At 51.2% G+C, this 25,039-nt stretch overlaps 9 protein-coding genes across 9 annotated transcripts; 6 read left to right on the top strand and 3 right to left on the bottom strand.

The window, feature by feature from the left end:
• The first annotated feature begins 972 nt into the window (after window positions 1–972).
• BO97DRAFT_407632 (M20 family metallopeptidase) lies at window positions 973–2,535 on the top strand. The gene has a single exon (XM_025695680.1). It carries the CDS (start codon window positions 1,094–1,096, stop codon window positions 2,348–2,350), a length of 1,257 nt encoding a protein of 418 aa, XP_025548630.1. The 5' UTR covers window positions 973–1,093; the 3' UTR covers window positions 2,351–2,535.
• On the bottom strand, window positions 2,534–5,308 carry BO97DRAFT_396104 (glycoside hydrolase family 47 protein; the record flags this gene model as incomplete). The annotated part of the gene is made up of 3 exons (XM_025694070.1): window positions 4,357–5,308; window positions 3,626–4,270; window positions 2,534–3,567 (listed from the first exon to the last, which is right to left on the bottom strand). The coding sequence occupies exons 1-3, from the start codon at window positions 4,865–4,867 to the stop codon at window positions 2,534–2,536; spliced, it is 2,190 nt and encodes a 729-aa protein (XP_025548629.1). The 5' UTR covers window positions 4,868–5,308.
• Window positions 5,309–5,800: 492 nt separating this feature from the next.
• On the bottom strand, window positions 5,801–7,526 carry rpt4 (proteasome regulatory particle base subunit RPT4). Its single transcript, XM_025695679.1, has 4 exons — window positions 7,151–7,526; window positions 6,649–7,035; window positions 6,132–6,588; window positions 5,801–6,063 (listed from the first exon to the last, which is right to left on the bottom strand). The coding sequence occupies exons 1-4, from the start codon at window positions 7,365–7,367 to the stop codon at window positions 5,943–5,945; spliced, it is 1,182 nt and encodes a 393-aa protein (XP_025548628.1). The 5' UTR covers window positions 7,368–7,526; the 3' UTR covers window positions 5,801–5,942.
• A 1,604-nt stretch (window positions 7,527–9,130) lies between these two features.
• Window positions 9,131–10,681, top strand: aspf22 (enolase acuN; the record flags this gene model as incomplete). Its single annotated transcript, XM_025691995.1, has 5 exons — window positions 9,131–9,254; window positions 9,316–9,372; window positions 9,437–9,776; window positions 9,835–10,275; window positions 10,327–10,681. The coding sequence occupies 5 exons, from the start codon at window positions 9,131–9,133 to the stop codon at window positions 10,679–10,681; spliced, it is 1,317 nt and encodes a 438-aa protein (XP_025548627.1).
• A 1,069-nt stretch (window positions 10,682–11,750) lies between these two features.
• Window positions 11,751–12,077, top strand: BO97DRAFT_310078 (uncharacterized protein; the record flags this gene model as incomplete). Its single annotated transcript, XM_025691207.1, has 1 exon — window positions 11,751–12,077. A coding segment is annotated over one exon (327 nt), but the record flags the coding sequence as incomplete, so codon positions are not given.
• Window positions 12,078–13,169: 1,092 nt separating this feature from the next.
• Window positions 13,170–14,680, top strand: BO97DRAFT_396093 (eukaryotic translation initiation factor 3 subunit J). The gene is made up of 3 exons (XM_025694069.1): window positions 13,170–13,336; window positions 13,452–13,525; window positions 13,711–14,680. Exons 1-3 carry the CDS (start codon window positions 13,318–13,320, stop codon window positions 14,416–14,418), a joined length of 801 nt encoding a protein of 266 aa, XP_025548625.1. The 5' UTR covers window positions 13,170–13,317; the 3' UTR covers window positions 14,419–14,680.
• A 167-nt stretch (window positions 14,681–14,847) lies between these two features.
• On the bottom strand, window positions 14,848–16,893 carry BO97DRAFT_407625 (14-3-3 adaptor artA-like protein). The gene is made up of 8 exons (XM_025695678.1): window positions 16,689–16,893; window positions 16,476–16,483; window positions 16,362–16,408; window positions 16,276–16,295; window positions 16,204–16,215; window positions 15,849–16,123; window positions 15,688–15,775; window positions 14,848–15,627 (listed from the first exon to the last, which is right to left on the bottom strand). The coding sequence occupies exons 1-8, from the start codon at window positions 16,698–16,700 to the stop codon at window positions 15,268–15,270; spliced, it is 822 nt and encodes a 273-aa protein (XP_025548624.1). The 5' UTR covers window positions 16,701–16,893; the 3' UTR covers window positions 14,848–15,267.
• Window positions 16,894–18,811: 1,918 nt separating this feature from the next.
• On the top strand, window positions 18,812–22,491 carry BO97DRAFT_374504 (calcium-transporting ATPase). The gene is made up of 5 exons (XM_025692938.1): window positions 18,812–19,029; window positions 19,113–19,270; window positions 19,339–21,654; window positions 21,717–22,039; window positions 22,093–22,491. Exons 1-5 carry the CDS (start codon window positions 18,912–18,914, stop codon window positions 22,190–22,192), a joined length of 3,015 nt encoding a protein of 1,004 aa, XP_025548623.1. The 5' UTR covers window positions 18,812–18,911; the 3' UTR covers window positions 22,193–22,491.
• Window positions 22,492–23,018: 527 nt separating this feature from the next.
• On the top strand, window positions 23,019–24,867 carry BO97DRAFT_351542 (putative l-fucose permease; the record flags this gene model as incomplete). The annotated part of the gene is made up of 6 exons (XM_025691983.1): window positions 23,019–23,153; window positions 23,220–23,320; window positions 23,386–23,603; window positions 23,665–24,009; window positions 24,081–24,311; window positions 24,506–24,867. 6 exons carry the CDS (start codon window positions 23,019–23,021, stop codon window positions 24,865–24,867), a joined length of 1,392 nt encoding a protein of 463 aa, XP_025548622.1.
• Window positions 24,868–25,039: the final 172 nt, after the last annotated feature.

Genomic DNA, 25,039 nt, shown 5'->3' with positions numbered 1-25,039 from the left:
ATGCCAGACGAACGGGTGGAAGAACGGCGCGTTTCCGTGAGCAAGGGATCTTGGCACCATGTGCCCACAGTCCAGATGATCGGGTTGGATAGTCGGCATATACTGTTGTTGCTGCCGCCCCCTCCCCCCCCTTTCGCTCACCATCGACTTTATGTAGACCGACACATGTAGCCTGTAGTTATGCATGACTGTTCTACAGTATGCTTGTTTGACCAAACAGGCAAAACAAGTGAGGGGGTGATCATTTCCATATTAGTGAGTGATAAGAAACGAGCTGAAAGTGCGGCCGAGTACGTCATGGCACCCATCCTCCAGCCTCGGTGGGTTGGCGCCGATCTCGGCTGTCAAATACTGCATTGCGAGAAGTCAATTGTAAGGAATACATGATCGACCGATAGAAACCCCTACGTCATAGGCTCCGGAAAAGTGTGAAGTGGTCAAGAATCATTATTCTATCTGAGAGGAATGCTTCAGATCAGCAACTGTCCGACATTGATATGATACAGAAAGGGGTTAAAGCTCAGTACTAATTTTTCAGCTGAGGCAGGTTGGTTGTTGATGTATCGAGGTATCATAGATAAGTAGTTATCTTGCCCTTGGACAGTGCTGACTCAGAATTGTAATAATCCAATGCCTGATCTTATGATGCCGTACAACACCATTCTGTATCAGGAAGGCCATTATGAAGTCCACTCCACGGTCGGACGGGCTCACCTCTTACCACCGCGGTCACACTCACGGCCACAGGTCCTCGGTCACTGGCAAGCACCTGGTGTACTCACGGGTTCATTCCAAGTACTAGAGAACTAGTGGTATGGACATACTGTACATATGCAGCACATGGATAGATGGGCGATGTGTCCACGTGATATCCCTCGGTGCCTGATGATACAGGCATCATATGCTTAATCGGCTTTATCTCCGACATCTTCTCACTGTCTTCATGCTAGTACTGAGTAGCATAGTACTAGTATTGAGTAGTTTCAACCTAGTCACTCTGGTTTGACCCTCCAACCCTTTCCTCAATTGACCATCTTCCACTCCGCTCAGTGATGAAAACGATCCCTCACTGCTCATTCCATTGGTTGTGAACATGAAAGCTCCATTTTCCCTTCTTCTAGCAGCTGGCCTGACCGCAGCTGCACCCCAGCAATGGCCCTTGTCGTTCACCACCTCTGATCCATCCGACATCATCAACGCATCGCCTTTCCTCTCTTTCCACCGCGACCTTGTCCAAATCCCCTCCGTCTCTGGCAACGAAACCGCCGTGGGGATCTTCATCTCTAATTTTCTCGAATCGCACAATTTCACGGTGATCAAGCAGCCCGTCCCCGCTCGCGACCAGGCAACGGATACGACCACCGACACCGGCCGATTCAATATCTTCGCCTACCCGTCCTCCTCTCCTTCGCAAGATCAGCCCGAGCTCCTTCTCACCAGCCACATCGACACGGTACCTCCCTTCATCCCCTATACCCTCCATGACCACGGGAATCGTTCCTCCCTCCTCATGGCCGGCCGGGGCACCGTCGACGCCAAAGCTAGCGTCGCAGCCCAGATCTTCGCTGTTCTCGAAACTTTGAAAGAGAACCCAGAGACCAGCCTGGGTCTTCTCTTCGTTGTCGACGAAGAAGTTGGCGGTTTGGGCATGCGCGTCTTCTCAGACTCGTCGCTGAACCCGACCCCTTCGCCCTTCCGCACCGTCATCTTCGGCGAACCCACCGAGCTGGCCCTCGTGTCCGGCCACAAGGGCATGCTCGAATTCCTGCTCGTAGCAACCGGTCAGGCCGCCCACTCTGGCTACCCCTGGCTCGGTCGGAGTGCGGTCTCCGCTCTTCTGCCTGCGCTCTCCCGGCTGGATGTGCTGGGCGACATCCCCGCTGAAGAGGGCGGCCTGCCGGCAAGCCCCAAATATGGCCGGACGACGGTGAATATTGGGCGCGTGGATGCCGGTGTTGCCGCGAATGTTGTCCCCGCCAGGGCGCGCGCGGAGGTCGCCATTCGACTTGCCGAGGGCACGCCGGACGAGGCGAGAAAGATCATTGCCCAAGCGGTTTCGGACGCCACGGATGGAGATGAGGACGTCTACTGTGATTTCGAGGTGTACAGCGGAGGGTATCCGCCGCAGGACTTGGACACTGATGTTCCTGGATTCGATATTATGCCGGTTAATTATGGCACGGATGTGCCAAACTTGAAGGTCTCGGGAAAGGTGAAGCGCTACCTCTATGGTCCGGGAAGTATCCACGTCGCGCATGGCGATGACGAGGCAATCACAGTTGACCAGTTGGAAGAGGCCGTGCGGGGATATAAGCGGCTGATTGACGCTGCGTTACAGCGGGGAAAGTGAGTACTGGTACAGGGTTGGAGGTATTGTGATGATGAATTACGAAATGTTGGTTCCCATTTGCATGGAATGTACAAGAGAATGGAAATGGCTCCAAAGCCAAGCTGCAAGCTGCCAAAACGTGAAAGTTTTGAGTATCCAAGATATACAAAGTCGTCAAGTAGATTAGCACAACGAATAGAAGGGTTACATCTGAGCTAAATGCTCCATGGTCTGTCTCTCCTCCGTCCGACTCTTCCTCGTCCACCCTGTATTCAACTCTCCGGTGGGCTTAAAACGAGGCAAAGGATGCGCCTCGGTGTTGAAAACATTGTCCTCCAACGAGATGAACTCTCGATCGGAGAACAGCAGGTAGAAGTATTTGAGAGTCTCTGCCATCCAGAAGCTTTCCATATTGTCCCTGGTGGTAGTAGGGAGGGTCTTTGCGTTCGAAAGAGAAGTAAATCCCGTGATGCGGCTCGATCCGCCAGGGACCGGGGATCCTTCTCCTGTTTCAGTATCGCGACGGCCTGTCTCCACGACAGCGGTGTGTTTGACGAAAGACTTGAACATCTCCCAGCCCCAGTGTCGGTAGGTATCATCTCCGGTGATTCGGTACATGTAGAAGAGGGATTCAACAGTCTCGGGCCGCTGAAGGTTATGACGGTCCATTCGCTGGATTTCGAGGTCATCTAGCCAGGTTCTAGTGGACGAGTCGCTTGGATCGGATGCTGCGGGAATCGGGTATAAGGGCTTTGAAAAAAGAGGAAGGTCACCTTGCGATGATGGTGTCTGGTCATTCCTGCCGGTGACAGCCGTCGAATCCGGGTACATATCGGCTTCCATAACCCGTGGGTCGTCGACCTTGAAATACGTGATTTCAGGGGCAAGGCCAGTTTCTGTGACCAGGTACGTGGCCCAGCAAGTTTTGGTCAGTTCCCGCGCCAGGCGCATTTCCTCCTCCTGCCGTTGGCCCCAGCTTGGAGATTTGCGTGCCTCGGAGAGCGGCCGTCCTCCGGTCGCACCGAGAGCGATCGTACCTGGGAGGAAGCAAACCAGGTGATCCATCTTGGGAGACAAGATGCCATCTAGGCCGTGAGGCCGTTCACCGAGCACCGTCAACCGGGCGTTTTGCGAATAAGTAAGCAGGTACTTGCGCATGCCGACTAGGGCTTCATCCCACATCTCCTTGTAGATTGGCTCCTGTTCCGACGTTTGCAGGTACTGCTTGATAAGATATTCTGGGCGGCCCGTTAGCTTGGACATAATAATACCAACTGCTTACACCTGGGAACTCACCGTAGTAGGAGTCGCCTCTGCTACCGAGGCGGATGTTCTCACCCTTGAACTGGCCAGTCTCGGGGAAGACGTAGATGGGAAGCAACCCACCCTTCATTTTCTGTGCGTCAATCACTTCCATAACTTTTTCCACGGAGCGCCAATACTCCGCCTCGCCCGTCAACTTAGCTAGGTACTTGAACTCTAGCTGAACAGTGGTCGCTTCGGCCGTGGAGGCGGCGCCATCGTCGATATAAGAGGGGATGCCCGTCGAGGTATTGAGGTTCACACTCGAGTAGGGGATGCCTGTGGTAGATTCAAAAGCGCCCAGGAGCCGGTCGGCTAGGTCGGTCGCTTTCTCAATATACAAATCCTCTCCTGGTGCGCCTGCATCGTCGTCGTTGATGGGCGCAAGATCCGGGTACGTAGTAGAGAGATAATGGGCGGAGAGAAGACCGCCCAGCATGCGAATAGTAGTTTCGAAGGTGTTCACATCGTGGTTTTGGTTATACTGCAATGAGTTATGGATCCAGCTGCGGGCGTGCTGCACCCGCGATGTCAAATTCATAATCATCAGCGTATCCAGCGCATCAACAATTATCCAACCCATACCCCCCGCGACCATATGTCGGCCATCCTTCGCAATCGGGTGATATTCGTCGTAACCTGTTCAACGAGCAAGTTTCAAGGCTTACGTTAGCTTTTCAAATCTAAAATTGGTGACGCCACGGTTCTGGGCGTCTAGAACTTACCCCAAGCATTACTTTCATACCCGTCCCAACTGACAATGAACGCGTCGCGGACCTTTTCCCGCCTCGAATCCCAATCAATATGCTTTGAGGTTGTGCTGCTCCCATCATATGTCGGCTCGGAGTCGTCGAAGGTTTGCAGCCACTTCCAAAGCTCCTCGCCTCTGGCCGAGTCGGGAGTGCTCAACTGCGGCCGGCTTGAACCCGAGTAGTACCACCAGAGGAAAAGCGCAAGCAAACACAAGCCGCCATATATGGTCTTTCTCCGCCTTGTACGGGGCCCTGTGCGCCGCGGGGCAAAATACGGCTTGTCTTTATACATCGGGAGCGTGCGATCGCCGGCGATCGGAGTGTTCAGATTGATGGTGGTGGTGGTGGCAGATGGCGAAAACCCATATCCCGGCAACCCGTTGGACCCGGGGCTTCGACTCGCACGCCAGTAATTGTTCTCGAATGGTTGTTGCTGAGAGGGAAAAGAGGGATCGCTCCGCGGGCCCTGGAAAGCCATGACCATTACCGACCCGCCAAGGCCTTGCTACTAAAATACTATATCTGTCCTCTACCAGATATCCGATGTGGTAATTAATCAAACACCCCACGGACTGGATTCGGTGTTCCGAATGATGGGGACTCAATACCGTCACAACTGATTACAGTGTGTTTGTCCGCTTGGCTCAACATGAATCATGAATGGAGAGATGGCAGTAGGCAAGAAAGGCAGGTTGACCGAGTAGGAATCGGTCTTTGGAAGCTCTAGACAGCAAGCACATGCAATAAATGCAGCGGTCAGCCAGATGCTATGGGCACGAGACAGTGGGATAGACGTCGAGAACAGATTCCAGGGGATTTGCAGAGTAAGTGAGAGGGAAGTCACAAACGAAGCAAGGAATCCACCCACAATGCTGGGGAGGTCTGCTGTGGGCGACCGTGATGGATAGATCAATGGATGGGTAGGTAGGTAGGTAGGTAGATAGGTAAGTGAGTAGGTGATTGAGGGGTCCTGTCTACCTCTTTGGAGCTAACAATTGAAGAAAAAGTGTCCAGAGAGGCCGCGTAGACTGAAACGACCATCATCAACCTAGAGTCAGTGAGGATAAATTGGACGCGTGTAATGTCTCCGACTCTACGGTCATGGATGCAGATCCCTGGCCAAGGTATTTATTAAGTATTTCGGGGCGTCAGTCCGCCTTGGCAATCTCCTCCAGTTGGTTGGTCGGCTGGCTGATGACTTCTACCTCATGGCAAGTAACACTAAGGTAAACTACAGCATAGACTGCTCCCTGCAGTCTTGACTCAACAATAATCGTCTCAAGGACATCCTTTTTCCCGAACAGGGTCCATTCCAGGGTCTGTGTTCCACTTTGCGGACTTACAATGGGACTGTGTGGAGCTGAATTGTCCCCCTCAGCCAAATTAGGCCTGCACTCCATCGAAATGAGCACTTGCATGGGCATATGGGATTATAAAAGAGCATTGATCTAGAGTTACATTATCCAGCATCAATAGTAACGGACATTGCCAGTGTGGGTGCAAAACAGCTCTTTACATCATGACGGCTAAGCCCGACGCGGTCATTCATCGAGATGCATTTACAACTTCTGGTATTCAAGCTTGCCCTCCAGCTTCTTCGCTTCAGCCACCTTCCGAACAGCCCGGTTGAAGTCATCCTGGTTGATCGCATCGCGGTAGTCCTTGATTGCAAATAGACCACTAGACCAAAGTCAGTTACGAACATCGCAATAGAGAAGCAAGTGAATGAACGAGATCGGATCACTTACGCCTCGGTGACAACGTTGCGAAGATCGGCACCATTGAGACCGTCGCTCATCTTCACCACGCTCTCGAAATCGATCTCTCCATCCATCTTGACAGTGCTAGAATGGATCTTCAAAATCTCCAAACGACCGACCTCATTAGGCAGAGGGATCTCAATCTTCCGATCCAGACGACCAGCACGCAAGAGAGCCGGGTCCAGAGTGTCCGGCCGATTCGTGGCCATGATGATTTTGGTCTTGCCCAGGTAATCGAAACCGTCCAGCTGGTTGAGCAGTTCCATCAATGTCCGTTGAATTTCGCGATCCGCAGAGGTACCCTCAGAGAAACGTCTTCCACCGATGGCGTCGATTTCGTCCATAAAGATAATGCAAGGCTCGTGTTCCTTGGCGTATCCGAACATCTCTCGTATCAACCGTGCGGACTCACCAATGTACTTATCGACAATAGCAGACGAGACAACTATATAAGAAAAGTGTTAGTGATTACGAATGCAGGTTCATGCATGATTGGTATGCGTACCTTTCAAAAAGTTGGTCTCCATTGAGCTTGCCACAGCTCGTGCCAGAAGCGTCTTACCCGTACCGGGTGGCCCGTAAAGCAAGACACCCTTAGGTGGTTTGATGCCCACTCGTTGAAATAGTTCGGGGTTCTTCAGTGGCAATTCGATCACCTCTCGTAGCTCACGGATCTGGTCGTTCAAACCACCAATGCCTGCAAAGTTGATCTGACCCGGGTCTTCCAGCGACATATTATATACCAAGGGATCGACCTCTCTGGGCAGCATTCGCATAATCGTCAACGTAGTCATATCTAGGGCGACACGCGTACCCTGCTTCAGCTTCGCCTTGTCGACCTTGGAGCGGCAACCGACGACATATCGAGGCCCGGAGGAGGCCTTGACAATAACTATAGAGGTCAGCCCCTGCACAATCAAGACCAGCGAGTTCGTTGCCGACGATATCGACGATCAAATCCCAAGTCTGTCTGTTGGCGAGCGAAAAAAAAACTCAAGTGTACCTACATCTCTCCTCGTCGAGCTGCTTCAACACCTCACCGATGATCTGGCCAACGCTCTGCAAAGCCTTGATGTTCTCCTCGGAGATGTCGAATTCCCTCTGCAGATCCTTGATGCCCATTCGCAGGGACTTCAGCTTCGACTCCCATTCCCGCAACTCCAGCAGACTCCGCTTGTAGTCCTCGAGCGCCTGGTCTCTCTCTGGATCACTGCCGCTGTTCATGATGATGTCAGGCGAGAGGATGAACCAGACACGACGATGGATTCACAGTACCCTCCAAGCGCCCAGAAATCAAGAAGAAGAAAGGGATGACGATGACAGATTAGGATCACAAGATAGTGGTTGATGGTCTCTTAAGTTCACACGCCTACCAAGCTCGGGGGAGCTGTCGAGGAGCTCGGAGCCCGGAGGCAGCACCAGGTCATCCAGGTCATGTGACTAATGAGCATGGCAAGAACTCTTCACGTGATGAGCCGACCATGTGAGCCTCGTCGGTCAGGCAGCAACTGGCTCGGCTCAAGCCGGCCCGGCGCCGCAGTATGAGATATCCGAGTCAGAACGTGACTCAGGCATCAAGGTGTCTAACCAATCGCTTCCGCTGCCCGGCAACCTTTTCGTCATTACGCAATGGAAGTTTCCAGACCGTCGCAGCCCAAGTCGGTCTTTTGAGAGACTCGAGAATAACGTAGTGAGAGAAACATGCAGCATGTTCATCGGTCCAATTGCATGATTTGCATTCACTGTATTTGTTGATTACATCTTCGAGGAGCATCATTCATCGCTGCATGCATTCATCAGTTCCGACAATCTACAGCCATCATAAGTATATAAGTTATAGTACAAGTATAGTCTATAGTAGTTTATATTTCATAGTACTCTCAAGTACAATAATGTACAACAACGTACTTAGTACAACGAGTTCCGGGAGATGTACAGTACACTACTCCGTAGACTAAGTACTACCCTGTACTCCGAGGGTACGCGGAAGATCTCGCTGGAGAACGACAAGTGAAGAGAGGAGAGAGAGGAGAAAGTCAAAGGTTGCCCCACCATTCCATGGAACATGGGAAAGATTCGGAGAGAGAAGGAGATCAGAAGGCTGAGCTTTCCCGGGGCAATTCAGTTGGCCAGTGTCTCCAGAGCTTACAAGAACCCAACCCATCTTCCTTCTATTTGTCTGTCTCTCTTCTTTCCTCCTCCCCCTCCCTCAATTGTTTCTTCTTCCGCTGTTCCTCTCCAACGGTCCAGTTTTGTCCTAGGATTTTCGGTAAGTCTTCTATTTATCTCCTCACACCCACTTTCCCTTATCCCCTTCATTTTCGTCCAAAAAAAGTACTAGATACTACTACGACTGTTGTTATTGTTGTTATTGTTGTTATTGTTGTTATTGTTGTTATTGTTGTTATTGTTGTTATTGTTGTTATTGTTGTTATTGTTGTTATTGTTGTTATTGTTGTTGTTGTTGTTGTTCGTTTTCATCCCACCTGAGAGGAAGAGCTCAACCCCGCCATCCCACCATCACCACCGCCGCCACCAACTGCAACCCCTCTTCCATGTAGTTACACACTACTCTACACAGTGGCTGTGGTCGTGGTCGCCACCAATCCTTGGGGATTGACGGAGTAATGCTCCACTTTCACCGGGCTTATTGTTCAAATCATGTTATGTGATTTAGAATTATCAACGGTCGGTCTGTCTGTCTGCCGTGCTGTGAGGCTGGCCCATCATTCATTGATCGGATCTCTCCACCTCCTCTCCGTCAGTCATTTTGGGGTGCTCGGTGAACAACAACCACTTGAACCCCCGCTGCTAGTCGTCCACAGTCACACCCAACAACCATCCAAAGCACTTGTTTTTTTTCCCTTGGCCCCCTCCCCCCCCCCCCCTTTCTCCCTTTCTCTTATATAAACGGAGCTTGGCCTCTTTTTGCCCGTTTCTTCTCCAGTCAAAACTGATTCATTCCTCCCCCCCTCAGTCTTATCAACATGCCTATCTCTAAGATCCACGCTCGCTCCGTCTACGACTCTCGCGGTAACCCTACCGTCGAGGTTGACGTCGTCACCGAGACCGGTCTTCACCGCGCCATTGTTCCCTCCGGTGCCTCCACTGGTCAGTTTGCTTTCCTGCTTTCGCCTACTCCGAACTAGCGAAATTGACGATTGAAACCTAGGTCAACACGAGGCTCACGAGCTCCGTGATGGTGACAAGACCAAGTGGGGTGGCAAGGGTAAGTTTGACCATCCTCTACTTCCCATGATAGATGCATTAACTCACTCTCCTTATGCGATTAGGTGTTTTGAAGGCCGTTAAGAACGTTAACGAGACCATTGGCCCCGCCGTCATCAAGGAGAACCTTGATGTCAAGGACCAGTCCAAGGTCGACGAGTTCCTCAACAAGCTCGATGGCACCGCCAACAAGTCCAACCTCGGTGCTAACGCCATCCTCGGTGTCAGTCTGGCCATCGCCAAGGCCGGTGCCGCTGAGAAGGGTATCCCTCTCTACGCTCACATCTCCGACTTGGCTGGTACCAAGAAGCCCTACGTTCTCCCCGTTCCCTTCCAGAACGTTCTCAACGGTGGTTCCCACGCTGGTGGCCGCCTTGCTTTCCAGGAGTTCATGATCGTTCCTGAGTAAGTCAGCGGAGTCGAGCTCCTTCTAAAACAATGCAAACTAACACTTTCTCTCAAGAAACGCCTCTTCCTTCTCCGAGGGTCTCCGCCAGGGTGCTGAGGTCTACCAGAAGCTCAAGGCTCTCGCTAAGAAGAAGTACGGCCAGTCTGCTGGCAACGTTGGTGACGAGGGTGGTGTTGCCCCCGACATTCAGACCGCCGAGGAGGCTCTTGACCTCATTACCGAGGCTATCGAGCAGGCCGGTTACACTGGCAAGATCTCCATCGCCATGGACGTTGCCTCCAGCGAGTTCTACAAGGTCGAGGAGAAGAAGTACGACCTCGACTTCAAGAACCCCGAGTCCGACCCCTCCAAGTGGCTCACCTACGAGCAGTTGGCCGACCTTTACAAGTCTCTTGCCAGCAAGTACCCTATTGTCAGCATTGAGGATCCCTTCGCTGAGGACGACTGGGAGGCCTGGAGCTACTTCTACAAGACCTCCGATTTCCAGATTGTTGGGTATGTATTCTGACTCCCGGACCAATGACTCGGTTGCTAATACGAACACAGTGATGACTTGACTGTCACCAACCCCGAGCGTATCAAGAAGGCTATCGAACTCAAGTCTTGCAACGCTCTCCTTCTCAAGGTCAACCAGATCGGTACCCTCACCGAGTCCATCCAGGCCGCCAAGGACTCCTATGCTGACGGCTGGGGTGTTATGGTCTCCCACCGTTCCGGTGAGACCGAGGATGTGACTATTGCCGACATTGCCGTCGGTCTCCGCTCTGGCCAGATCAAGACCGGTGCTCCTGCCCGTTCTGAGCGTCTTGCCAAGCTCAACCAGATCCTCCGCATTGAGGAGGAGCTCGGTGACAACGCCGTCTATGCTGGCAACAAGTTCCGCACTGCTGTTCAGCTGTAAACGCAGCAATGTTTCCGCAGCGCTTTTAAAGACCCTATGACATTTTTGACATCCCTTCAAAGGGGGCCTCGTCTCACTTCGTACAGCTCTGGTGGGCGGGTTGCTATACGGTCAAGGAAGACCTTGATCAATATTTATGATGACGAATACAAGGCCATTTAACGAATAGTGGCATATAATGGAGAAAAAAAAATCCTTTTTCTTGTTTATCCCCGGGTCTCGCAAATGCAGCTCCCATAACCTGTGTAGTATCTGTAGAAGAAAGTAGGATCGAATGAATCCAAGTAATTACATGGCCTACATTCCCTCCCAACATGGCTGAGTCGTCAACCAGAGTGACAGGTTCTAACAAATCCAGTTGCTCCAATGGTGCATCCATAGTATGAGAAACAAGACCTTTTCGTTTTAACGCTGCGTCCAGGGTGTGTGGCAGCAGTCGGTCGTGATTGGTCTGATGTGACTTGTCCTATTCGAAGAGCTAATTCACCTATGTACGAACGTTAACATGGTATAGGACATTTTGCGACACTTAGGAATTTATTGATCCCATGCAAGAAACGATGCACCGACGCTGGTCGACGGCATGTTGAATTGAGAATTGCTTTGATTGGCAATGTTTTATATGATGTTTCGCTTCATGTCTACCTAACTCCGTACAACCTCCAAGATAACGTCGGGTAGATATAAAACCAAAATTGGATGCAACAAATCATGGGATTCAGGAATGGCAGTCGCTTCCACCATGAGCTCAAAAAGATTAAGGACACTCGGCGAGGTGCTGTTGACAGATGATCCAAAGTCACAGTCTGAACATTCATCGGTTTCGTCGGAGGAGCCCATTCTTCATCTAAACCTGGGATATGCCCTGCGCCAGTACTCTCTTTGGCAACGGCTGCTCTCTAAAGTCCACCCTTTCTATGGTACGACTTCAGTCTGACTCTAAGGATCGATTGACCCTAACAGTAAGCTCAAGCGGTCAAATGTAATTCCGAATCTCCGCTTTGTCCGAGAAGATATCTCATATACTAGACCCCGGAGTAACCCTTGTCAGATCGTCTTTGCTCCCTTCTGCAAAGCTGAGTCATTGATCACTTTTGCTGCTGACAACGGAGTGCGTTTGATGACCTTCGATGATGAGGATGAGCCGCACAAGATCAAACGCTGCGCCCCAAACGCACGAGTCATTCTCCGCATCTTTACAGATGACCCAAGTAGCAAGCTGCGTCCGAGCCAAAAGTTTGGCACTCCTCTTCACACCACATCAGGACTCTTGCAACTAGCCAAGTCCCTAGGTCGAGATGTTGCGGGCTTTATCTTCCGGGCTGGCTCAAACTCCAGAGAATTATTGGTATATCCGCGAAGCGTGGCTGACGCTCGCCTGGTCTATGATGAAGCGATTCCCCCAAGGTTTTCGGACTTTGGTAATCAATGTGGGCGATGGATTCACCGAGTCCGAATCCACTGGTTAGGCTTCTGTGCTGGCAAAAGCGCTCGAGGACTCCTTCGGGCAGAGGATGCAGTCGTGGGCGCCTCTTTGCGAGTACCAGAAAGACGACGCTTCTTGATCGCGTTATTGGGAGAAGGTTCATGCTGACTCCCAGCGAAGAATTATCTACGTTAATGACGGCGTATAGGGAAACCTAAATTAACACGCTTATCGAACCTCCGGTACCAGCGCCCTACCGAATTGAAAAGCGACTGGGAGATATTTTCTGAAGAGAGTCCTGTGGTAGCTGATCGTGGAATTGAGGAAATGATGCAACAGCCTTCAATATAGGAGAAGGCCTATTCCTATGTCATCTAGGGTCGTACTTTAATCGGCGGACTGTGTAATGACGGTCTGCGAGCTGCCTGATATCAATTGTAATGACTGGCTTGCATTACCCGCCATGGATGGTAAGTGAACGGTGTTCTGTCCATGAAGTATCCTGTCGTTGACGCCCACCTTCATTAATGCAGCGTACTCACATAATCTGTGCAACCTTGTTTAATGAATTTCCTGCAAGATCCAGATCAAGCTATGTGTGCTTGGACTCGATCTGTTGGACTAGCGATGGTGCTCTTCCAATTCTCAATATTTCTAGGAACTCTGGAGCATCGCCTTGTCCGATTGGTACAGTGAAGGTACTATAGGGGTCCAAGTAGCCTTGTTGGGTATACATCAAAAGTTCACACAAAGGCGCTGTTACCACTAGGGCAGCTACTGCACGATGTGGTAGTAGTGATTGGTTCTTATGGATCATTTCCAAGGTAGACCCTGGCTAAGACATCTTGGGGCGATTAAAGGCAGAACAATAAAGGATTTGTCTCCCTTGCGATCAACTGTTGTCGTGCGGTGTACTCCGTGCAGGACCAAGAATAAGTGGAACTCACTGTACTAAATTGGGCACCAGTTGTCCACACTGTCAGTCACGTGATTTTCCGCTCTGCCTGCCCCACGGTATCGATCAAGCAACCAGTCAGTCAATCAGTCCCTCTAAAGTTCCTACTCCTTCTCTTCTTTTCCTCGAGCATCGCCTCGGTCACCGACACCTGTCAATCAGACACACACGCTTATCGCTGGACTATTGACTGGCCACGCGAGTCGCTGCAGAAATTGCTCATTTTGTCTAATATTGACCGGATTCTTGTCCGCCATGGCTCCTTCAAAGTGGGGTATGTTCTACAGATGGGATTTTTGTGGCCCATAAACCAACACCCGCCTCCCCTCTCCCCATTGATGCCATATTCACTGGATCGCTTTGTTTCACACCACTGACGTCTACTTCAGACGATGAGGAAGAGAGTGTCTCCCCTCCTCCTGTGGCTGCCCGTCGCAAGTTCGACGATGAGGAAGAAGACGACGTAAGTTCATTTTTTTCCCTTCCTTTGTCTCTGTATCTCCCCGTGCTCCTTGTCTGAGGCTTCGCTATGACAATACTTTGGCTTTGACGATCACGCTCTCAGCTCCTGATTATTGTGTCACCGCAAAAGAGGGGGTATCTACAAGACTGGAAATGATCAAGCGCTAACGGGAGTATAATGCCTAGGTCCTCGACTCGTGGGACGCCGCCGAAGACTCCGAAGTAGAAAGAGAGAAGGCCGCCAAGGCTGCTGAGGCCAAGGCCAAGGCCGAAGCCGAAGCCGCTGCCAACAAGAAGAGCAAAGCCCAGCGGATACAGGAACACAAAGCAACGCGGAAGGCGCAGGCCGACGCCTCAAGCGACGAGGAGAGCGAGGAGGACGAAGCCGAGCGGAGAGCCCGCCTCCGTAAGACGGAGAAGGATTCCGACCTGAAGCACGCCGAGGATCTGTTTGGCGACATAGACCTCAATCGCATGCGCAACCGTGGCGCCCCCAAGGCCATCGTCATCGGCGACTCGGCCGACCCTACCCAGGCGATTGATTTGTCGGCCATGCCTTTGTTTAAGCCCACCACTAAGGATCAATTCGCTCAGCTCACCTCGACTCTGATCCCTCTGTTGACTGCGCACTCCAAGAAGCCCCAGTATGCCTTGTGGGCTCAGGAATTTGTCAAGCAGCTGGCCAAGGAATTGCCTAGCGGTGATGTCAAAAAGATGGCCTCTGGTCTGACAACGCTCAGCAATGAGAAGATGAAGGAGGAGCGCGCCGCTGACAAGGGTAACAAGAAGACCAAAGCCGCCAAGACCAAGGTGTCACTCGTCGCTGCCAGAGACAACCACATTGATTCCAACTCTTATGATGGTGACGGCTTGGATGACGATGACTTCATGTAATTATCGAAACTTGCCGTGGCCCTTCTCCTTACTCCATCCTTCCCACTATTTTCTTTCCATCTCTTGTGCATTCTCCTCAGCTTTTCAGCTAGACCGGCCTTGACTTGTCTCTCATGTGCTCCTTTTCTGTATATTCGGTATAAAATTATCTCCATGTTGTCAACACCCTATTATCATTTTGTCCCCTTGGCCTTGCGGTCCTGCTTCTGGTAACATATCGTTTCTTGCACTTACACATAGAATTTGAGTCCGTTGTAGTCGCATTTGTCCAGGGAAATGATCGGCTCTACATTGGAGTAAACATTTTACTGAGAATGGGCCCCTATGGTCATGAGGAATACGCGCCCCATGCGGATTTGATAAATACTGCTGAGGTGGTGATAGATGAAGCTGTCGACTGCTATGTGTATTTTCGACATAAAAGAACTCAGTACAGGGAGCTACCAGAAAGCCTTTCTGGATGAAGGGGTCCAAGGGACCGATTACTCTGGTCGAGATTGAGAACCTCAGGACTCTTGGCATTGTGCGAACGAAGAAACAAGGGGGAAAAGGGGCGCAGTGAATCAGGAACCGGAAATAAGACATTGTATCTTGCTGGAGTGGGAATAAAGAGAGAATAAAAGAGAGATAAATTCCACTCAGCCCCTTTTCGTCGCGCTCCAAATATCAAACTCCGCCGACCGACCCACACGATCCCGAAACAGTGGAAGACATGTGCCGGTCTAAATCAGTCACGCACTCAAAGCAGACCGTCATAAGCACTTCCAGATACTAGTCGTACGTTCCAAGCAGGCACGCCGATGACACAGCACGAGAGGTTTTTGATACAACAAGGAAAGGATCCGTCGCTCAGGATTCAGGGGCAGCAGGCTGGGTCTCCTCAGCTTTATCCTCAGAGGCAGCAGCGGCCTCCTCCTCGGGCTTGTCCTCTCTGGGAGCGGCAGCGCCCTCGGCCTCGTTGCCATCAGAAGAGGTCCACAGGGTCAAGTTGTCACGCAGGAGCTGCATGATCAGAGTGCTGTCACGGTAGCTCTCCTCGGAGAGGGAGTCAAGCTCGGCAATGGCGTCATCGAAAGCCTGCTTGGCAAGGTGGCAGGCACGGTCGGGGGAGTTAAGGATTTCATAGTAGAAGACGGAGAAGTTCAGGGCAAGACCCAGACGGATAGGGTGGGTGGGAGTGAGATCGGTCTGGGCAACATCGGTAGCGTTCTATTATGAAGCATCAGTACGACTGATCTTCAGGCAGGCAGCTGGGTGGTTGAAGGATACCTTGTAAGCCTCGTGTGCAGCGGTAGCGGCAACCTTGCGCTTGTTGCCAGAGGCGAACTCGGCGAGATAGCGATGGTAGTCACCCTTCCTGCGAATTGCAAATACATTAGCCGCTGGGCAACCGCGATACCAGCTTCGCCCTCTGCAAGCAAGACGCTTACATTTTGTAGTAAAAGACCTTGGACTCGCCAGTCTCGGCCTTGGGGATGAGGGACTGATCCAAGACATCAAGAACGTCCTGGCAGACCTTCTCGAGTTCGGTCTCAATCTTCTGGCGATAATCACGGATGATGGAAACGTGCTTCTCAGAGCCCTTGGTTTCCTCCTTCTGCTCAATGGAGGAAATGATGCGCCAGGAGGCACGGCGGGTACCGACCACGTTCTTGTAGGCAACGGAAAGAAGGTTACGCTCGTCGACGGAAAGCTCGCCTCCGATCTGATGCGGGGTCAGCCAGACGGACAAAAAGGGGGAAGATCACGAAGAGTCCTCGACAATCGAAGGGAGGAATTGCATACGTTGGCGACTTCCTGTCAGATACTTAGTAACCACAAACGCTTCCAATAGTCAGAGTCGAAGACATTACTCACCTTCATGTACGTGACCATCTCTATAGACGGGTAGCGATCAGCACGTCTAGTCGATACCACTTAGGGACTGACATTGACAATCTTACCATCGTAGCGCTCAGCCTGCTCGCAAAGGCGAGCGAGAAACGTCTTGCTAATGGGAGGGAGAAACTGTGAGTTGTTGCATAGGGTTGTTGCTGGAGACGGGTCTGGATCCTTACCTCTCACGCTGCAGGTAAAGGGGGGAGAACGAGTTAGCAAACAATCCAGTCGCATGCGAGAAGGTAAGAGACCGGGGATTAAAACGTATAGGCGACAAGAACACATAGCAAGAGCTAGGAATATTGTGGCCAGTACTGATGCTTATCATCCAGACCATAGGGGAGAGGGGTCAGGCTAGGGGGGTGGGAGGGGGGCATGGGGGGACAACATACCTCAGAAGTCATACTTGGCGACTTGACACAGATTAGAAGGTTGCAAACGGAGTTGGGTGGTTCAAAAGCAGCCAGCAGGGCAGTAAGATGAAAGCTTGAAGGTCCGAGTAGAGTACGGAAAAGAGAGAAATGGGATGGAATGAAGATGGAATCACGAGAGGTTTCGCAGATTGGTCTTCACAGCAACGAGCGATGGACGGTGAAGGTGACGACCGGCCAGCTTTAGCGAGAAGCGGGCGCCTCGCGTTTGCTATGTTTGCTTCTCTCTGGCCGCCTGAGGCAGCAGACCGCACCTGACCATGGTCACGCGCTCTACGGTCACATGCTCTGATCTGTTTGTCACGGGACTGGGAGGATTAGGTACTGTACAGTACATCGCGGCGGTAGATAAGTTATTCTAGAGTCAATAGTCATGACTCGTTTCTGGTGCAAACAATACATTATCTCCGCCTGAACCAAACTCTACGGCGGGAAGCACTCTTTTGTATATGCTGTGGAATACGATGCACATCAGCCAGTACGAAAGCCCGTGTTATACTCTATCCCTAGAACACAATCGTTGAAGAGCGTTCTGAACTGGGAATTGCCGCGCAACCATATTTAACGTCAACTACAAGGAATTTAGGGTGTTCCCACATGCACGAAACAATATTGTCTGCCAATACTGTTAATAGAGGTGCATACAACATGCCGCGGCCATAGTCAATATGACCACTTACAGACAAACGACTTTGTCTGGGCCGATTCTCCACCAACGTTCTGTTTACGGTGCAGCTGGGCCAAATGCCCGCCATTGAAGCGAACTCTGGCGCCTCGATTCGTGCCTTCATTGAGTACATTTCGAAGGTGTGAAGCCGGTGAAGCACAGTCGAGAGGAAGACCCCATATGAGATCAAGCTTGGTCCAGCGAGGAAGGAACTCGGACCCTCTGGCCTTCTGCCCTACAAGGTAAAGGCAAAAGGACACTGCACTTTCTTTCCAGCCGGAGAAGGCCCCGCCACTGAGAGAGAGCATTGAGTCTGGGTCCAGGACCCAGTGCGCACTTGAAAGTGCGAAGCTGCGAATACACAAATAAGACTCGGCAAGCAGAAAGATCGTCTATAGGTATGCTACAGCCCACCCCCAATTCCGGATTCCCAGCCCTAGGAGACAGGGCCATGATGGAGCAGATGTATCTTTCTTATAAGTACGGAGTAGGTTCAAGGCATCATCGTTTCAGGGTGGAGCGCCTGCTTTGAATGGTTCGGTGGTTGGTTGAGCTGAGCTCTAGTAACGTATTGTACTCGTCTGAGTGGAGGCAGACCGAATGCTGGCTTGGGGTATGGTACTGTTAACAGTATCATCACGGTATGTCAATCACTCTAAGCATAATCGCGGTGGGATATGAATTGCTGCTGGATTGAAGGGGGAAGTGCTCTGTGCCTTGAGTTGTGAGCATTTATTAGCAGGTCCCAATGTTTAATTACGCAGTACCATCCATTGATTAGCAGAGCCCCTGAGTTTCCAAGCGAAGGTAACTACAAGAACAGGCCGAAGGCTATGGCCCTCTGCTGGCTGAAGCACCAGGGCGAGGATGGTATGGTATGGTTCAGCCCTGCCGGTTTGGTATCGGCAATTGTGACGCCGCGCCGACCGGGGACCGAATGGAAAAAGACTGGATCCAGCCATTCCAGCCAGACACAAACGCCCGCCAAGGAGAACACGTTGAAAGTGCCTGAGGGGACCAGTACCACTAAACCACCTACCTATTATCTGCCATCACCCTCCACCTCTCTCTTTCTCTCTAATTAGTAGTCTACGTTGGTTATATTATGCTACGAAATAGTCACTAGTCTCCTATCCCATCCGCTAATGTGCCCTCGTGTTATTATGAGAACGCGTATCATTGGATCCTATCATCCTACCCTGCGGCTCTCTCGCATATATTAGAGTATTAGTATTTGCACCCACGGACCTAGGAGGTATTTTCCAGATCCTTCCCCTTCCCGGGTTAGGACTTATTTAACTTATCACTCACTAAGCTCCAGGGTTTCTGGCCACTTGGCGTTCATGTCTTGATCTGGGTTATATCCCCGATTTCCACCTTCTTTCCACCCCCCCCGCCTCTTCTCCCAACTTCACCTTTTTTTTTTTTCCCTCTCTCTTCTTCTCTTCCTTTTTCTTCCTTCCCTCCTTGCTCCAACTCTTGGTCACCCTCACAGATTACTGGGGGCTCTTACCAACATGGAGCAATCATACCTCTCTTCCCCAGCGGAAGTGCTGGACCATTTCAAGGTTACAGAAAGTTCCGGCCTGTCGCAGGATCAGGTTGTGGAAGCCAGACAGAAGCATGGCCCCAATGGTATGTTATCACATTCTCCGTGGTCGATACACTGTCAGAAGCTGGTCCTTTCAGAGCAAGCTGACCTCGACCTTGTCACCTAGCCCTCGCGGAAGAGCCACCAACGCCTCTCTGGCAACTTGTCGCAGAACAATTTAAAGATCAGTTGGTTCTCATTCTTTTGGGCTCCGCTGCTGTGTCTTTCGTCCTGGCTCTCTTTGAAGAAGGTGACGACTGGTCAGCCTTCGTTGACCCTGTTGTGGTATGTTATCGGGGACTTCTTATGCGAGCCCGTGTCAATGGAGGTTACTAACAACTGCTGTACACTAGATCTTAACTATTTTGATTCTTAATGCTGTGGTTGGTGTCACCCAAGAAAGCAATGCCGAGAAGGCTATCGCTGCCCTTCAAGAATATTCCGCCAATGAAGCTACGGTGGTTCGTGATGGCAAAACCCAGCGTGTCAAAGCGGAGGATCTGGTTCCTGGAGATATTGTTCACGTCGCGGTGGGAGACCGTGTCCCGGCAGATTGCAGACTGCTCGCTATTCATAGCAACAGTTTCCGAGTTGACCAGGCAATTCTTACTGGCGAGAGCGAAAGTGTTGCCAAAGATGCTCGTGTCATCCAGGACCAGCAAGCGGTCAAGCAAGATCAAGTCAACATGCTTTTCTCCGGTACAACAGTAGTCAATGGACATGCAACGGCTATCGTTGTCCTGACGGGTGGATCGACAGCTATTGGTGATATTCATGAGAGTATCACCTCCCAGATCTCTGAGCCGACTCCTCTGAAGCAGAAGCTGGACGACTTCGGCGACATGTTAGCCAAGGTGATTACTGTCATTTGTGTCCTTGTCTGGATCATCAATATTGAGCACTTTAACGACCCGTCTCACGGTGGCTGGACTAAGGGAGCCATTTACTACTTGAAGATTGCGGTGTCACTAGGCGTGGCAGCTATTCCGGAAGGTCTGGCGGTGGTAATCACCACATGTTTGGCTCTTGGTACTCGCAAGATGGCTCAGAAAAACGCGGTCGTCCGTTCACTTCCGTCAGTGGAGACACTAGGTAGCTGCAGTGTGATCTGCTCCGACAAAACCGGCACCTTGACTACGAACCAAATGAGCGCAGAGAAGATTGTTTATCTCAACGAGACTGGCACTGGCGTCGAGGAACTCGACGTTGAAGGTACCACTTTCGCTCCGGAAGGTAGAATTTCCCGCCAGGGCAAGGAGCTGCAAGACATTGCGGTTTCCTCGTCTACCATTCGGCAGATGGCGGAGGTTATGGCTCGCTGCAACAGCGCAACCCTCGCCCACGATGCTAAGACCGGCGCTTTCTCTTGCATCGGCGAGCCTACTGAAGGTGCTCTTCGCGTGTTGGTCGAGAAGATCGGCACTGAGGACTCTGCTGTCAATGCTAAATTGTTCCCTCGTCCTGCTTCCCAAAGACTTCATGCCGCCAGTGCCCATTACGAAGCCCGCTTGTCCCTCAAGGCGACTTATGAATTCTCTCGTGATCGGAAAAGTATGTCGGTTCTTGTCGATACTGGCAAAGAACAAAAGCTCCTGGTTAAGGGTGCACCGGAGTCCATCTTGGAGCGTTGCTCTCATGCCCTTCTCGGTGCTACTGGACAGCGCGTCTCTCTGGTAAAGGATCATTTGGATCGCCTTTCCGAAGAACTGGTCGGATATGGAAATCGTGGTCTCCGCGTAATCGCACTCGCTAGCGTGGACAATGTTGGCACCAACCCCCTGCTGTACAACGCCAAATCTACGGACGACTACGCTCAGTTGGAACAGAAAATGACTCTTATCGGCTTCGTTGCGATGTTGGACCCTCCACGTGTGGAAGTTGCTGCCTCGATTAGAAAGTGCAAGGAGGCTGGTATCCGTGTGATCGTTATCACTGGTGACAATCGCAACACGGCCGAGTCCGTTTGCCGTCAAATCGGTGTCTTCGGAGAAGATGAGGATCTAAAGGGTAAAAGCTTCACCGGAAGGGAATTCGATAGCCTATCGTACAACGAGAAACTCGAAGCGGTCAAGACTGCGTCGCTGTTTTCACGTACCGAGCCTAGCCACAAGTCCAAGCTTGTTGATCTCCTGCAGTCCCTTGGCCATGTTGTCGCGATGACCGGAGACGGTGTCAACGACGCTCCGGCTTTGAAGAAATCAGACATTGGCGTCGCCATGGGTACAGGAACTGACGTTGCTAAGCTTGCCGCTGACATGGTCCTGGCTGACGATAACTTCGCGACTATCACCGTGGCTGTTGAAGAAGGGCGTTCAATTTACAGCAACACTCAACAATTCATTCGGTACCTTATCTCATCGAACATTGGTGAAGTCGTGTCCATCTTCCTGACTGCAGCCCTGGGCATGCCAGAGGCTCTGATCCCTGTGCAGCTTTTGTGGGTCAACTTGGTCACCGATGGTCTGCCGGCTACGGCTTTATCTTTCAACCCCCCTGATCATGATGTCATGAAACGCGCCCCTCGCAAGCGTGATGAACCCTTAGTTGGCGGCTGGCTCCTTTTCAGATACATGGTGATCGGTACCTACGTGGGTGCCGCTACTGTCTTTGGCTATGTCTGGTGGTTTGTGTACAATCCCGAAGGGCCTCAAATATCGTTTTGGCAATTGGTAAGAAGCGCGCCCCCAGCTCCCCTCAACATCGCTTGACTGACCCTCTCCTCTCGTGTCAGTCTCATTTCCACAAGTGCTCGTCCCAGTTCCCAGAGATCGGGTGTGAGATGTTTACCAACGATATGTCGCGCTCCGCATCTACCGTGTCGCTTTCGATTCTCGTCGTGATTGAAATGCTCAACGCCATGAACGCTCTTTCCTCCAGTGAATCACTCTTCACATTCGGCCTGTCGAACAATCCGATGCTGGTATATGCAATCATTCTCTCCATGTCATTGCACTTTGCTATTCTCTATGTTCCTTTCTTGCAGGGCCTGTTCTCCATCGTACCCTTGGATTGGATTGAATGGCAGGCCGTCCTGGTTATCAGTGCCCCTGTTATGTAAGTGCCTCTCCTTTCCCTTTCCATGTCATTGCTTCTCTGACCAGATCTAGTATCATCGATGAGGTTCTGAAGGTGATGGAGCGCCGGCTGTACAACAACCTCCCTGCCGTTGCACGCGTGGAACAGAATGGCAAGCCCAAGAGGGCGTGAGGAGCTGAACGATGAAATGATGACTGAGATCTCGGTGGTTGCGTTGATGATATATAGATTTCTTGTCCCTCCATACGCTTCGTGTTTGTTGTTTTCGCCGTTGGGCAGTTGATGGCATATACCTATAACTTTGGCTGGTTTGGACGTATAGAGAAAGATGCCGATGATGTCTACAGCGAAGAGCCTAGCGAAGTCTTGTTTCATGAATTTTATGGACCCTAAACCTAGACTTTGTCCTGTTTGATCATTGGCAGTCAAGACTATCGCGGGTGGCCTGGATATGTAGTAATTATTTTCTTCTTGCTAGGTAGACCATACAGTAACTGGGTATCGATGAAGGAACTAAAGAAACTAAAGGGACTAAAGGGACTAGTTAAGGACTAGTCAGTTAAAGCCAACTCTGACAAACATTGATCGGATGGATCATTTGTTCAACCCCACCCTAACTTTTGCGGAGAAAAATCCGGGGTTTGCCGCGGCTCATGCAATCTGTCTGGAATGTATGTGGCCATGGCAATGATCACTAGCACGGGGAAAGGGGACTAATTTGAGAAGAGACCTGGGCTAAAAGATGCACCATAATAGCCTAAAAGCCTTGGTTGGATATATGCCTGTCTGGCTGTCTCACGGCGTTGTGGCTTTCTGTATACCCCTCTCCCTCTCTCTCTCCCCCATTCTCCCTCTTCCATTGCCTCTCCCAATTGTTCCCCAGAATTGCTTTTATTCTTCTTCTTTCTTTCTTCTTTCTTCGTGGCTCTCGCTTTCCCCCTCCTTCTTGCCATCTTTCTTCTCGTCTGTATATGCTGTTTATACTTCAACCAACCAAATGGGAGTCATACGCTTCCTGAAGACCCGGACGGGATTCAGGGTCGACAATAGCCAAACTACATCGGCTGCCGCTCTCACCTTGCGCCAGAGCATTTGGCCCTTAACCCTCGTCACGATTCTCTTTTTTCTATGGGTGAGCACCGCAGAGCAAGGTGGACTCGTCGTGGCGTTCGCTGCTCATTTATTTTTATAACTGTAGGGGTTCGCCTATGGGTTACTCGATACTCTCAATAAACATTTCCAGAACACGATGCACATCACTCGTACACGCTCTTCTGGGCTTCAGGCGGCTTATTTCGGGTCAGAACCTCCCTTGCATTCTACGTCTTCTATAAAACTAGGATCGTTCAGTTAACAGCCACAAGGGCCTATCCGCTGGCGTCCCTGGGCTATGCGAACTACATGCTCCGTCATTTCGGCTACAAGACTGTGTTTATTTTCGGACTGACTTTGTATGGTATTGGCGCTCTTTGTATGTGGCCTGCAGGTTTGAATCGTTCATTTGGGGGATTCTGCGCAGCCACCTTTGTCATCGGCTCAGGCTTGGGGTCCTTGGAGACGGCTGCTAACCCATACATAACTGGTGAGTTGAATTTTTGCGGATAGGGTGAGCGAGGAATGTTTCACTAAAGCCGCTTGTCTAGTCTGTGGCCCACCCAGATATGCTGAGATCCGAATCAACCTTGCCCAGGCTTTCAATGGCATAGGAACCTGCGTGGCGCCAGTACTTGCCTCATATGTCTTCTTCACCTCCGTTGACGACGATGTCAATGCCCTAAAGCGTGTTCAGTGGGTTTATCTTGCCATTGGCATCTTTGTATTTGTCCTCGCGGGCATCTTCTTCATCTCTACGATTCCCGAAGTGACCGATGAAGACATGGCCTTTCAGGTCGCCGAGACACACGTGGACGAACAGGAGAAACCGCTATGGAAGCAATATAAGCTCTTCCACGCCACATTGGCGCAATTCACCTATACCGGCGCACAAGGTATGCCTTACAAGACTCTAATAGATAACATGGCCTCGAACTTACAAACTAACTTTCCTGTACAACGTCAGTCGCTATTGCCAGCTACTTCATCAACTACGTCACAGAGACATGGCCCGGCACTTCCAGTGCCACGGGCTCTAAGTATCTAGCCGGTGCCCAGGGAGTGTTCGCTGTTGGCCGCTTCGTCGGTGCTATCCTCATGAGATTTGCCAAGGCTCGCTGGGTATTCTTGGTCTACCTCTCATGCACTGTTGCGTTCATCGCGGCTTCTACCACGCAACAGGCCCGGACAGGCGTCGGTACGAGACTTCTCTCCTTGTACCCACTTCACACGCATATATACACACATACACATCGAGAAGAAATCCCCTGCCCTTCATTGTCTCCCACATTTCCATGCAACCCTACCTACCGCTTTCTCTCCATCCCTGCCCTTTTCTTCCGGTCCGACCCCGTCGTGTGGAAACAAACCAATTGACAAACCAATCCCCAGCAATGCTCTTCTGTACCCTTTTTTTCGAATCAGTATGTTTCCCCACCATCGTTGCCCTCGGCATCCGCGGCCTGGGACGACACTACAAGCGCGGCTCCGGGTTCATCATTGGCGGCGTCAGTGGCGGTGCTGTTGTGCCCCCGATTCTCGGCCATGTGGCGGATATGCGGAATAGTACGGGCTTTGCCATGATCGTGCCGACTATGTTCATGGTCGTTGCCTGGACGTATGCCGTTGCAGTCAACTTTGTGCCTGCATACAGCGAAACGGTCGACAAGGTCGGCGCCAGTGATATTGGGCTTCGGGAGGAGAATGTTACGCCAAAGGATATCGAGGAGGCGGCCACAGCCAAAATCGGGTAGGGGTGTGAGATGAAGTCTCTGCTCGAGAGTAGATGCAGCGTGATCATATTCTCGTTGACATGGGCCTAATCTCGCTCTAGTTGAATGTTCCTTCTCGCCTATTGATTTATGGCTATATTGTTTCAATCTGTATTTTGGGGGTTTGTTCATTTCCGGCATGACTACAGTAACC

Source organism: Aspergillus homomorphus, assembly GCF_003184865.1.
Source record: "Aspergillus homomorphus CBS 101889 unplaced genomic scaffold BO97scaffold_37, whole genome shotgun sequence".
In the NCBI taxonomy this organism is placed as follows: Eukaryota; Fungi; Ascomycota; class Eurotiomycetes; order Eurotiales; family Aspergillaceae; genus Aspergillus; species Aspergillus homomorphus.
The sequence above is the reverse complement of the archived record's forward strand: the minus strand, read 5'-3'. Positions and strand labels throughout refer to the sequence as shown.